Source organism: Acomys minous (assembly GCF_964271855.1).
Source record: "Acomys minous genome assembly, chromosome: 17".
In the NCBI taxonomy this organism is placed as follows: domain Eukaryota; kingdom Metazoa; phylum Chordata; class Mammalia; order Rodentia; family Muridae; genus Acomys; species Acomys minous.
This window is the reverse complement of record NC_140500.1, coordinates 53,186,203-53,200,611: the sequence shown is the minus strand read 5'-3', so window position 1 is coordinate 53,200,611 and position 14,409 is coordinate 53,186,203. Positions and strand designations below refer to the sequence as shown.

The window sequence follows — 14,409 nt, the reverse complement described above, 5'->3', positions numbered from 1 at the left end:
CTGTGCCATCTACCGTCTCTGCAAGGGACCCTAGGGACCAATTGGCATACAATCAATCTTGGGTTATCGGCAACCCATGTGCCAGTATTCACACAGCCTCTGCCAGGGCCCCTCTCAGAGGGGGCTGTGGTTCCTGAGAAGCTTCCAGAGGCCTGGAATGACGTGTGCCTCCGCCAGAGACTCCTGTCTCTGGGAATCTCTGTGAGTCACCCACAGAGGTGAGCAATTCCACTCAGCAGGTTGCTATTTAGGTTCTTTCTGAGTTTCAGACAGATGGGGAAAACAGTGCTATTTTTAGTCCTGGCTGGCTTTAAGGGAGAAAAACAACTTGGCTTCAAAGCAGTCGGCACGACGCGGTGCCAGAGTGGAGGATATTCCTGTGGCCCAGGACCAGGTTGCTCTGTCCCATTTGCATGGCAGTGACTCTTGATGTGTCTTGTGTCAGGACGGCCACGGGACGGGCAGGGTCTCCCTGAGGATCTGGGATGCTGTTGTGAAGCTGCAGCTCATACTGATCAGAAGGCATTGAGAGTTCTGGATGTGAAGAGAGATGAGAAAAGGGGGGGGGGGTGAAGGTGTGAAGTGCTGCATACCACTGCAGCCATCTCCAGCCCCGACTCTTGAGGCCTGCTGGCAAGACAGCTGCTTGAAGAATGCTAGCATTGGCTGGCGTCTGACCATCCCCTGAAGTGGGCAAGCTCTTCCCATTCCCGGCCCCAGTGGGGTTCTCACTAGTTTTACCAAAAAGTCTGTAGCCAATGGTCTCCTACTGAGTTTCAGATGCTCAGCTTACCATGGCAAGGAATAACTCAAGTCTTGACCACTCAGTGTGCTTCCCCTGTGTCTGTTTTGCGTTTAAAAAAAAAAAAACACGGTAAAGGGTAAAGTGAGAGCTGACTCGGTGAAGGTGAAGGTGCCCTGGTCTTGCTTAGGTATGTCATGGCCAACTTCCTTCATCTCGTCTTTCAACAACCCCAGGAATAAGGACTTCAGACATCCCTACTTCAGGCTGAGCTGAGCAAGTCACGTGAGAAGCTAGCTCATGGTCTACCATGACTTCGACTGCTTTGACTGAGAACCCAAACTTCATGTGCTAGAAAACATGTCCCCCCTCAGCAAGTCAAAAGGTGTGGCCTGGGGCTGGAGAGACGGCTCAGTGTGTAAAGCACTTGCTAAGTAAGGGTGAGGATGGGTGTTCAGGACCAAGCACTAACACAAAGCTAGGAGCAGAGGCATGTGTTTGCAGTCCCAGCATTCCTATGCCAAGCTGGGAGACAGGTCAATCCCCAGAAGCTTGCATGTTGGCTAGCCTGATGTATTTAACAGTGAACAACAAAAGCCGCTGTTTTAACCAAAGGGGACAATAAAGACCAACATTGAGGTTAGTCTTAAACCAGTGTTAGATACACCCCCACGCTCCATGCCGAGAGAGAAAAAGAGACAGAGACAGAGAACGAATGAGAGCGGGAGAGCAAGGCGGGAAGGGGGGGGGGGATTGAGGGCTGGAGAGGTGGCTCAGGCGTTAAGAATGCAGAGGAACTGAGTTCAATACCCAGTACCCATTTGGGAAGCTCACTACTGCCTGCAACTCTAGCTCCAGCGGAACTTACGTCTATAGCAGGCGCCTGCACTCACAAAGTGATACATAATTTTAAAAGCTTCAAGGACAAGCACAAGAAGATTTACAGCGTAAACTAACCTGAGCCCATGGGAGCTCACAGAGTCTTACCCACCAACAGAAGAGCGTGCATGGGCTAGACCGTGGCCCCCTACACATACGTAGCAGATGTGCAGCTTGTTCCTCATGTGAGTACCCTAACAATTGGAGCAGGGGTTGTCTCTGACTCTGTTGCCTGACTCTGATTCCCTTTCCCATAGTTGGGCTGCCTTGTCTGGCCTCAGTGGGAGAGGATGTGCTTAGTTCTGCTGCAACTTGATGTACCATGGGAGGGCCTCCCCTTCTCTGAGGGACCAAGAGGGAGGAATGGGGCAAAGGGATGTGAGGAAGGGAATGGCAGGAGAAGAGGGAGGGGGCTGCGATCAATCTGTGAATAAATAAATTAATTAATGGGGGAAAAAAAAGGCAAAACATGTGGCCTCGGGGAAAGGTGGTTAGGTCACTAGGGCCTGGCCTCGAAAGGGTTGAAGGCAGGTCTAGAACCCTAGTTAGCTCCTGAAAGAGCGGGATGATATAAAAGAGCAAGCCTGGCTCGTGAACTCTTGGCTTCCTCTCTTAGCATGTAATCTCCTCCTGATGCACATGGTGCCACATCATGATCCACCTGCCTTGAGGAAAAGCAGCCAAGGAGCTGCAAACAAAAGGCAGAGCTGAACAACAGGAGCAGCCTGGAGTATTTCGTCTAACAGAATACAGACTAAGATATGGTCCTATAGCTAGTTAGGAGCAGACCAGCAGCCCTTGCCCCCAAGCCTAGGCGCATTAACTTCCCTCCTCTGTACCCTTAGCACGTGCTAGGTGGCCACCTGCTCACTATCAGCAGAGCTGTAGCCATGGACCACTTCTTGTCCTGGAATAAAAATATGCCCCGAGAAGGATCCTAAGGGGATTTGGGGAAAGAGGCACCTTGCCTACCTTCTGCATCTCTTGTGTACTCCAGTCTGACGGAGTTGTTTTCCCAATTGAGGTTCCCTCTTCCCAGATGGCACTAGTTACTATAATGTTGACAAAACACTAACCAGGACAATGACAAAGCTGTGGACTTCCCTTGAGGAGTGGCGGGACATGGCTACTGTTTGAGGACCTTCTAGAAGATGCTGGAGAACTGCAGCAGCCTGGTATTCTTGAGTGCTGCATGAACAAACCTGAGAAAATCTCCAAGCTAGGGTATGGATTTGGGTTCTAGTGTATAGCAGAAGACCCAGACCTAAGCGAGTGGCCCAGTGGAGACCAGCCAGGGAGACGAGGAGATATTATTGGCATACTGGTGTCACTAACAGTAACAAGTCAAATAAAGAGGTGGGTAAGTTTCACTGAAACTCAGGATCAAGGCCAACCTGAGCAATAGAGCAAGACACCAGATGCTAAAATTCAAGAAAACTTCCTGTTGTTAAGTGACATGACAGGAGCCAGCATCAACACTGAACTGTAAGAAAAGACTGTCAGAGCTTTCAACAGAACCTCAAACTCTCCTGGTATCAGAAACCCCATAAAAGTGCCGAACGCAGGAGCATGGTGTAGGGAAACACACGGCTCACGAGCATCTGCTTCAAATGTTCACGTATACACAGTGCAGAAAAGGCATTCTGCTAACACACACACACACACAGAGAGAGAGAGAGAGAGAGAGAGAGAGAGAGAGAGAGAGAGAGAGAGAGAGAGAGAGAGAAGGGGAGGGGGGTGGCTCAGTGGTTAAGAGCACTGTGCACTCCTCCAAAGGACCCAGTTTCAATTCTCAGCAATCATATGGGCAACTATCTGCAACCCCAGTTCCATGGGCTCTGAGAACCTCTTCTGGCCTCCATAGCTACCAGGCATACAGCAATACAAAGATAAACACGCACAAAACACCCATATGCCACACACACACACAGAGAGAGAGAGAGAGAGAGAGAGAGAGAGAGAGAGAGAGAGAGAGAGAGAGAGAGAGAGAGAGAGATTATATATTATAGGGTTCTGGGGCAAGAAAGGTGGCCAGTGGTTAAAAGCCTTTGTTAGATTTATCCCCAGCACCTACACGGAGGCTCACACCATCCATGACACCAGTTCTAAGGGATCTAATGTCCTCTTCTGCCCTCTGCAGGCGACAGAAACACAAGTGGAGCACATACATGCAGGCCAGGTCTGGTTTTCCCATCAGGGTATCCAGGCACCTTTGCACATCGGGCTGGACTGGAGGGAATGGATCTCAGTGGTCATGAGTGTGGGAGAAACAGCCTTCTCTGGAGACAGTTTTCAGTGAAACGGCTTTCTTTATTGGGGGTAAGGGCTATAAACCTTGGAAACCGGTAGAGGTTTTGGGGGTGACTATACATCATTGGCCTGGCCTAGGTGCTGGGAATACTTCATTTGCATGAAGAGGAATTCCAGGTGCTTGCTAGATACATCCTTATAAGGAGGAAGATCAACCAGAAACCTGCCTATGAGATACCTCAAAGGTGGCCGAGGTAGGGGTTACAAGCAGGCCCGGGGCAAGGAGGGAGCACCCCTACTCCTGCCAGTCTTAGGATGAAATTTTGGGGGTTTGGACATGTCTCAACCTCACTCTTGCTCCAGACTGGCAGCCCTGGTCTCGTGGCTTTCGGGGCCGCACACATACATGCAGGCAAAGCATTCATACACACAACTAGAAGGTCTGTGTAGGTCATCCAGAGCGTCAGCATTCGGACTCAATCCAAAGCACCTAGGAAAACAGTGGTAAGTTCAGAATCCCTGCCTGAGGTGTCTCTCTGTTCACTTTCAGTGAATCTTCCCACAAGGCCTCGATCCATAGCCCAGACTGTCTTTGAACTTCCATCTACCCCAGGCCCATTCATGATCTGCCCACTTTGTTGGGGACGGTAGGCCATATGGCCAATGTTCAGCCATCTTGTCAGAACCTACACCTGTAGGCTCCTGTTTCTCCAGCAGTCTGTTATTTACCAGAAACCAGCTGACCCTGTCGTGGTTCGGCAGTTAGACACCTGTTGTGGTTTATTGTGGGGGGACGGTCATTCTAAGACCCCTGAGCTCGTAGTAAGAGCTACTCCTTTCTGGCTATAAACTAGCTTTTCCAGTAAGACTACTGGTAAAATTAGATTAAAGGCCAGCTGCCCACAAGCAGCAGTTCCGGGAACTTTTCCCTGACTAACCAGATCTTTTACAACTTCCCCTTTTCTCTGGAATTTCTTCCTCTTCTGTGATTATAGCAGCTGTAAAGGTAGACACCTGCTGGAGCATTCCAGAGTTAGGTATCCATAGCAACCCTCGCTTACGCAAATACCCATACCCCCCATGCCTATAAAACCTTCTACATGAAAAATAAAATTTGAGAGCTTGATCAAAGACTTGCTCTCCTTCTTCGTGTCTTGTGTTCTGCCCCTATACAGGAGAATTCTCCTCCCGAGCGTTAGCCGAACCCCGGCAGGCCAGGCCACACTTCATCCTCCTGAGGGCCTGATCAGAGACACTCACGTTCATACTGAGCCACAGATCGCTTTAATGTGAAAGTCTCAGTGAAATTCCCAATTTCTAAATGTCAGCTAATGTAAGTTGGATAGTAATTCAAACAAAGTGGTCAAATTCAGCTTTGGAAGGTAAAGGATGTCCCAGTGACTAGCCAGGGTATCCACCTGGAAGCCTCTCCAGGCCTGGCCAACACCATCATCCATCACAGAGACAGGTACCCAACTGATGAGAGCAGGGGATGAGATGGGGGGTGGGGACATGACTACGATGATGATGACGACGATGACGACGACGATGATGATGATGATGACAACGACGATGACCACGACTCGTCTCCTTTTGGCTCTGGGATACCTCTCATGGGCTCTCGCTCCTCAACTTCTATGGCAGGAGAGTCACCAAATCTCCAGGGTTTTGGGACCTTTGTAGGTGTAATTCTCTGAGCCATAAACTGCTACGTTAGCTAGTTACCAAAAGGCCCTTGAGGAAGGAAAGACTTTTGGGCTCACAGCTTGAGAGGCATGGCATTGGAAGTGGGAGGTGGCTGGCTGGTCACAGGCAGTCAGGAAGCAGAGAAGGGTGACTTCCGGTGTTGACTTAAGATAAGCTCCTTACAATACCAGCCCGGGGCCTCCTAGCCATGCTGGCTCTCCCTCCTAACTGGGCAGTTTCATCTCTCATGGACCTTGTGTAGTAGACCATCTCCACCTTGTTGCTAGGAGGAAGCCCAGCCACTGTCCTGAGCACGGTTGTCTGACTTTCTTTCGAGACAATACTCAGTTGTACTGCACAGCTCCATGACTTTCAGGTTTTCCTCTGTGTCCCTGCCTACACCACAGGGTCTTCATGAAGCTCACTTCCCAGGGCTGTTGAGTCCTAACAGGAAATGTTCTCAGAGCTTCAGAGGTGCTCGTGTCCTAGTGAGACACTGTTGGCAATGTCTACCTGTTGCTGAAATCCCTTGGAAGAGGGGGAAGTAAGCAACAGCCATCTCTCCTCCCCAGGGACACAGCAAGGCAAAAATTCACCAAACTTCACTCTGGGGAACTGTTGGAGAAAGTTTTTGTGTACTGTGTATTCAAATGCTAATTTCTGTACCAAGAGATCAGGTTATAGTCAGACATTGGCACTGTCATTTTTATGAAGCATCTCCTGTCTCATATTGTGTAAAAAATGTTTACCATCACCTTCTGATTGGTTAATAAAGAGAGGAGAAGGTGGAATTTCCTGGGCCCAGAGAAAGAGAGAGGGTCTTGAGTGCGGACCAGAGAGCCTCCATGAGAGTTACCATGAGGACAAGGATGAAGAAGGAACAGCCAGTGTGGGACTAAGATGGCGGGTAATGGCAGGTAACCAGCCACATGGCTGGGAAGTAAGCCAGCTAGTACACTCGGGTTAGCACGCTCAGTATCTGCCCAGCTATAGTGCAGGAAGCTTATTTTAAAAAAAAAAGGTTTCTGTGTCATTTTTCAGGATCCAGGGCAGGCACAGGAAAAAAAAAATCCTATTTTTACAAAGATCCAACCTTGAGGGCAAGGCCAATGGCAGCCCAGTCACAGATCGAGCGCACAGGATTGCATGTAACTGAGGTCGCCACAGGAGCCAACTTCATGAGACCGGGCTTGTGGGTACTGGGTACACAGGAGAGGGATTGGTTATGTTTAATGGGGCCATCAGTTCAGATGGGGAATATGGAAAAGTTCTGGCGATGGACACTGGTGACTGTTACAAAATGCTTTGACGCAATGTAATGCTACTGATCTGTACACATTTAAACTTTATGGTGGTAAACTTCACGTGCCACAGTATCAGAGTAACAAAGCGGGAAGCGGCTGAAGTAATACTCAGTGGTTAGGAACACTGTCTGCTTTCACAGAGGACCCAGGTTCAGTTCTTAGTATCCACATAGTGCCTCACTACCATAGTAGCCAACTCCAATTCCAGTGGGATGCACTGCCCTCTTCTGGCCTTCTCCGGTACTGCTTGCACATAAAGCTCCACCCTACCCCCACCCCACCCGCCTTTAGGCAAAACACCCAGATACTTTTAAAAAAAAAATAGATAAAACCTTTTTTTTTTCCTGGACACAGGGTCTCTCTGTGTAGCCTTGGCTGTCCTGGACTTGCTTTGTAGACCAGGCTGGCCTAAAACTCACAGCGATCCCCCTGCCTCTGCCTCCCGAGTGCTGGGATTAAAGGCGTGAGTCACCATGTCCAGCTAGATAAAACCCTTTTAAAGAGAGAGAGATCTAACATGACTTCTGAGTCGCTGCTGTACCTGTAATCTTGCCCTGCCTGATCTTCTGAACCTTGTAGCGAATGGAGGTCCCCACCAGCAGGTAGACATCATAGGCTGGATTCAGAAGGATGTTCTCCAAGATCAGCAGCCTGACTTCCGCAGGACGGACATTCTGAGCACAGAGAAAAGGAGGAAGAGGTTGAGGTGGGGTAGGGATTCAGGGCAGGGGAGTAGTGAGCAAGACAGTTTGTTTCTATGGTGATGGTGATGTGCCTCTGTGTGTCAGTGTGTGGGGGTGGATGGGTGTGCATGTGCGCATGTGTTTTAATGTGTATGGGTGTTTAGCCTACATGTATGTCTGCACACCACATGCATGTCTCTTTCCCGTTGAGGCCAGAAGACGGCGTTGAATCCTCTGAAATTGGAGTTACAGATGATTATGGGCTGTCATGTGTGTCCTGAGGAAACAAACCTAGGCCCTCTGGATGAACAGCAAGTACTCTTAACTGCTGAGCCAATGTTTTGGTGTGTGTGTGTGTGTGTGTGTGTGTGTGTGTGTGTGTGTGTGTGTGTGTGTGTGTGTGTGTGTGTGTTTAAATATTTATTTCCTTTTAAATTACACGAACACTTCTGTATCTCTGTGTGTATAAGCCACAAGTGTGTGGGTGCCTACGGAGGCCTAGAGGGAATTGGAGTCCCTGTATCTAGATTTTTGAGCTACCTGATGTAGGCACTGGGAACTGGACTTGGGTTCTCTGCAAGAGCAGCAAGCGTGCTTAACCACTGAGCATCTCTGCAGACCCATTTGTTCTGTTTTTATGCAGTGCTAGGACTCAGGAGGACCCCGTAAGTATGGTACCAGGATGCACTCAAAACTGTCACTGCCAAAAGCATATGACCACTCGCTGTACCTTACATATGCTCTATTTTGATTTAAAATGACACTAACTACACTGCGGGGGGGGGGGGGGGTGGCGGGGGAGCCAGGAGCAATGTCTATGCATGCTGTAGCTACCAGTGTGCAAGCTCTCACTCCACAAATGCTCAGAGGTCCAGGATGACCTGAAAGGGGGAGCACTGTGTGTCCTCAATTGCCATATCCTGGTCTCTTCCCCACTTAGCCCTCAGGAAACAACTTGAGAGACTGAGCCAGGCCTGCAAAGCCTCCTGCTCAGCGTACCCTGGATGTCAGGTGCGCCAGCAGCCTGTGGCTTTCACTGTTGAAGAAAACTAATGGCAGGAACAATCCTTGTTGACAGAAGTGCCAATAGACCTAGGCTGTTCTTGGTGGATTTATGGCCATTTTCAATCTCCATAAATTTGCTTCAGCACCCTGATAGCCTACACAGATCTGGACTCAGGATGGGTGCTCCCAAGCAAGGCTGACAGGAAAAGCCTTCTGCTAAGTGGAGTCAGGGAGGAAGACAAAACAAACCATCCACAAATGGCCACCGAGCCAGCCTCAAGGCCCCAGCTAGAGCGCAGGGGGATGCAACCTAGGAAACAGATGGCTGAGGCCCCAGGGCTGAGTCTCAGATGGTAAGGTGTGTCCCTGCACCAGGATGGGGAGCACTTCCTGGAAATGAGGTAACTCCTTCAAACCGAGGAGCACATGCTGTGACCTCTGACATGTTGACTTTTGAAGCCTCAACCCTTTCCTTATGCCACAGCTCACAGAAATCAAACAAACAGAAAGATATAGAAGCCATCACACCCTAGAGCCCGACCTGCAATCCACTGTCATCCGTACTGCACTGTGGGGACAGCACAGTTGAGCCTACGCCCACCTTGTACACAGCCTCCTGAATGCGAGCCTTGAGCTTGGAGCTTCCAGTCTTCATCCCAGACACTAGGATGGTGTCGCCCTGCTTGGCTGCCTTCTCCATCTCTGAGATGTAGGAAGGCGGGATATACGTAGACTCCAAGAAGGTGAGGATTCTGAAAGGGGAACGCATCAAGAGACTCGAACACGAAATTCCCCAGAACCCGGTGTGGCATTCATCTCCAGCCGAGGGCTGGATCCCATAACAGATGCTGATGTTGCGAATTATACTGCTTCGCAACACTTAGAATCACGTCTTTGGCACTGCGTGCGTCAGTGGACTGGCTCTGTGGAGTACACCTGGCCTTGGAAGTAGGCGCCATAGCAACACCCATATGTCATGACATGCACTGGAATTTGAGACCATCAGCTGGGTCCACACTAAGATGGAAGCCCAAGGCCCCAACTCAAAGAGAGTCAGTAACACTGATCAGCTCAGCAAATCAGTCACACGCAGGGACTGAGAGCACGCTGACAAGCTTGTGGGGTCCAAACTTCCTCTCTCTTTCTGCCTGCAATTCACAAGAAGCTCCCTGCTCTTCCCAAGAAGGAACAGCCTGCAGTACACACTTGCAGTCTCGCCAGGGGAACCCAGCGCTGCCCTATGCATTGGTTTACCTTCCAGTTGGCCAGTGACAGAGTGCAGCAAGTGTGCACAAGGCCGAGGTCTCATGCCCAGCATTACACACACACCACCTGGACTGCTGTATTCCTAAGTGTCAAGATTCTGAAAGTCAAAGAAAGACCAAGAGACTGTCCCAGGCTGACAGACAAAAAAGAAAAATGACAGCATGCAATGTGTGACCGTGGGTTGCTATAGTAGGTCTAAAGATAACATGCATCTGGGCAAATTTCTTGATATATATATATATTTATATATTTAATTTTATTTAATTATATACTTAATATATATATATATTAATTATATGGCTACTAAGAACCAAGCCTGGATTTTTTGGTAGAGCAGCCACTGCTCATAACTACTGAGCCATTTCTCCATCCCCAATTTCCTTATCTGGATAACTTTATTGTAGATGAGAAAACATCCTGATGGTAGTGGAAGCATAGTAAATAATCAAAGGTGACAAGACATCACACTGGCAATGGGCCCTCGAGCAATTTAGGTGGTTTGTTTTTTGTTTTGTTTTGTTTTTCCTGTATTACTCTGGTATTTTCTCTAAGTTTTAAATAAAATTGCTCCAGTGCCACTCCGGTCAACAGATAGCCTTCAACGATGGCTTTAAATATAAGAAGCATGTCTCAGGAAAGAAACTTCACACTTTATTCTTTTACATTTATTACCCATCCCAGGGGCATGTGTGTGTGTATGTGTGTGTGTGTGTGTGTGTGTCGTCCATGCATGTGCATACTCATGTCACAGCTCAAGTGAAGTGAGAGGACAATTTGCAGGAGTGACGTTTCCCACGCTGTGGCATGACCCAGGGACTCGGGTCATCTTGTGATAAGCTCCTTTGCCCACTATGCCATCTTGCCGACCCAGAAGGACTGTTTATTCTGTCAAACATCCCTTTGATTCAGCATGGGCTCAGCCGCTCCACGCTGCCTGGGTAAAGCAGAGCTACAGGGATCTGAGTGCAAACTCTGCCCACTTCGCAACTCTCCCCAAACCTCAGTTTCCCTGGCCGGAAAGTGCAAAGGTCAGAGGTGGGCAGACCAGATGTAACGAGTTCAGATGCTCTGATGCCCCCTCTCTACGAATCTGTCTGTCTGTATTCTATGCTGGGGACCCAGACCATCCTAAGAACTGATTTCACTGCTGGCCTGTCTCCTTAGCTATGAACTTGCTCACCAAGGAAGTACTGCCCTCTAAGGCCACCCACATGTCCCTTACACCTCAAAGATAGCCTTCCAGAGTTCTATGTCTTCTCTGTCCAGTCAGACATCCTAACGTCTCTGACAAGTTCCCACAGAATACACCATAGTGAGCCACAGAGGCTGCCAGTTGTCCACACTAAACTCTCTTCCCCAGTCAGTCACTGTGAGTACCAGGCATTCTGGTGGCGCTCAGGCCTCTTTACTGACAGGAGGAAGCCTAAGGACCTCCAATTTCCTTCATCCACCCAAAGGTAGCCAGGCCTTGTCACTGAGCCTCTTACCGCAGTGCATTGTGGGAGTCTGAGAACCCATTGGCCTCTGTATCCTTCACAATTGTCCAGTCAAAGACCAATCCTGCCAGAGTGCTGAAGGTATTCCCTGTAAAAAAAATTCAGAGGCAAAAACACATAAGTTTGCTCCCTAGGGTCGAGGGACAGGAGATGGCCACTCTGACTGCATACAGCCACTGTGCTCAGCACCACACCCCTGCAAGGTGCACATCATGTCCTCTACTTCAGAAAGGAGAAACTAAGGATCAAAGAATGGTGATGTTTGCTATTTACCATAAAAGACTGAGCCAAGGTTTGAACCTAGGCCTGGCCCTTTCCATTTAACCTTGAGCCCTCTGTAGGTGTAAACACCTGAGGAGACTATTGAGACCTAAGCCATTAATCCCTCTCCTTGTATCTGCTGAAGAGAGAACGCCTCCCCTCATGGCACAGGAGTGCATCTCAGCCGCAGGGACCACAAAGGGAGAGCAGGGCAAAGCTTCTCACCTCCTGGAGTCAAGAATCAGGGGGCAGCTGGAAGAAATGGAGACAAGGCAGAGCGCATGAGGACATGCCCCAAGGAACTGTTCAGCCTGGTCCATCATCAGTTTGCATCACTTCTCAAAAGCCCATCAGTCATGAAGCCATCAACCCACTGACAAGGTCAAATCCTTCAGGAGCCCCTCCCTTCCCCAGGCCGCATCTCGGAACACTCCTCCTGCACCTGCAGTCTTCAACATGGGCCTATGAAAGACTTTCCAGACCCAAACCATGAACAGTAGGATCTCTATTGGAATCTCACCTTCTCCACCCAAGATCTCAAAGGCCAAATCTGAGGCTAGAGAGATGATGGCTCAGGGGGCTGGAGAGATAGATAGCTCAGAGGTTAAGAGCAGCATCTGTTCTTCCAAAGGTTCAATCCCCAGCAACCAGCTATAATGAGATCTGGTGCCCTCTTCTGGCCTGCAGGCATACATGCAGGCAGAATTCAGAGGTTAAGACTGCTTTCAGGACACCCAGGTTTGGTTCCCAGCACCTACATCATCAGGTGGCTCACAACTGCCTGGAACTCTAGCTCCAGGGGATCCGACACCCCTTGGATTCTGTGGGCACTTGCACACAGGAGGTACAACTCATAAACTTATGCAGGCATACACATACACATAAAGACTAAACTAATATGTCTTTGTTTTTGAAGACCAAATCAAACCACACTTAGCAAAAAGTCCAAAGAAATGTGGCCTATGTCCTTACTTCTCAGGGGAGACTAGAGGAAAGAGAATGTGGTAGTCCGAATGAACCGCCCCATATACTCATAGGGAGTGGCATTATTAGGAGGCGTGGCCTTTTTGAAGGAAGTGTGTCACTAGGGGGTGGGCTTTGAGGTTTCAGAAGCCCAAGCCAGGTCTAGTGGTTCGGTTCTCTTCCTGCTGCTGCCCACCAACCAATCCAGGTGTAGAAATCTCAGCCTCTCTCCAGCACCATGTCTGCCTGCACGCGGCCACGCTTCCCGCCATAATGATAACAGGCTAAACCTCTGAGCTGTGAGCCAGCCCCAATTACATGTTTTCCTTTACAAGAGTTGTTGTGGCCATGGTGTCTCAACAAAAATGACAGAGAGCCTCTTCCTAAAGTTCCCCAGGGATCTTCCCACCTCTGTGGGCAACTGGTCTGAGTGAGGCAGGTAAGCCTTGCCCAGAACAGATGAGGGTACAGGGAGGTGTTTAACAGACAAGAAGCTATGGTTCTCAAACTCTCAACCCTCAGACCTAAGCAGCTTGTCTCGCTAATACCCAGGAGGCAGGTGCTGAGATCCACACCTTGAATACGCATGGCAAGGACACCAGAATCCTCCCATCAGCCCAGAGTGCTGCTTTCATTGCATGGCAACTCTCTTCCACACCCCAGAGACAAGGCACACACCACCTCACAGCCTAGCTCCTTTCTCTGTGGCGCCGCTGAGACCACAGGACCCTTCTTTTTTCACACGGTGAGCCCACACAGGCCATCCCATCCCAATCCTACTTCCTTCATGGCAGAGCCAAGCAGGCTGACCCTGCAGGATGCAGCAGGAGACAAGAGGCTAGCCTGTGACCCCCCCCCCAAATTGCACAATCACTACCAGTCGGTCAATATGATGACCTAGTGGGTGGTCTACTCCCTTGACTGTGGCTGTCTGCATACCCAAGAGTACCCTGAGAACTCACTCCAGACCTCTTCTCTCTACTATAAAATAGGAACAAAAACTCCATTCTATGGACCTGTTGGATGGGTTCCAGCAAGTGTCTCCAGCAGGCTGCGGAGTGTCTACTGAGCTTACGGAGGATGTGCGTTTGGTTTCCAGCACCCACACTGGGTAGCTCACAATCACCTGTAACTCCAGGTCCTGACCTCCAAGGGCACCTGCACTTTCATGCACAAACCCACATATACACATTAAACATAATCCAAAATAAATCTTAAGAAAGAAAGTGTCCTCAGTGAGCAGGAAGGCCTTACGAGAAGGGCAGGGGAGGCAGATGCTCCACAAGGGCTCGGTCTCATGGAATGTCTGTGGCTGGACTTATGGCTTCTGGGCTCCGTTGTCAGCATCTTCTCCCACGGTCGCCCATATTAACAAGGGGGGGGAAGAGATAGACGAGATGACTCTAAGGATCGTTAGAACTAAGCGCTTCTTCAAGTTTCACCAATTCAGAAGGATGTGCATGGGGAACCGACTAGAATTCTATACTAGTCCTATAAATTCACATCCTATAAATATACAATCCTTGCACCCAACATGTCAACCTTGGGGCATCTTGCTTGGTGGTGCTTCCCTCACTCTCCCTTCTTAGAGAGCTCCGGGACACAGCAAGGGAGCTCTTAAACCATGAGCTGTCACCATGACTGAATGCAGAGTTCACAAAAAACACAACAGTGAAACATTTCTATATGGGGACAGCGACCAGAAAATAATAGAAACTCAAATGTGTAATGTCACGTTATGCCACACAACTTTAAAAAAATTATGTATGCAGCCGGGTGTGGTGGCGCATGCCTTTAATCCCAGCACTCAGTAGGCAGAGGCAGGTGGATCGCTGTGAGTTTGAGGCCAGCCTGAAATACAAAAGCGAGTCTAG

General features: G+C 49.4%; 1 protein-coding gene across 2 annotated transcripts in view; it reads right to left on the bottom strand.

The window, feature by feature from the left end:
* Positions 1–14,409, bottom strand: part of NUP210 (nucleoporin 210) — a 95,538-nt gene that overhangs the window by 58,181 nt on the left and 22,948 nt on the right. For both annotated transcript variants that reach the window (XM_084766765.1, XM_084766766.1), the window contains exons 4-7: positions 11,303–11,399; positions 9,151–9,301; positions 7,403–7,535; positions 376–534 (exon numbers count right to left, since the gene is read on the bottom strand). In XM_084766765.1, the coding sequence (XP_084622891.1) occupies positions 376–534; positions 7,403–7,535; positions 9,151–9,301; positions 11,303–11,399 (540 nt within the window). The remainder of the gene's footprint in view (positions 1–375; positions 535–7,402; positions 7,536–9,150; positions 9,302–11,302; positions 11,400–14,409) is intronic.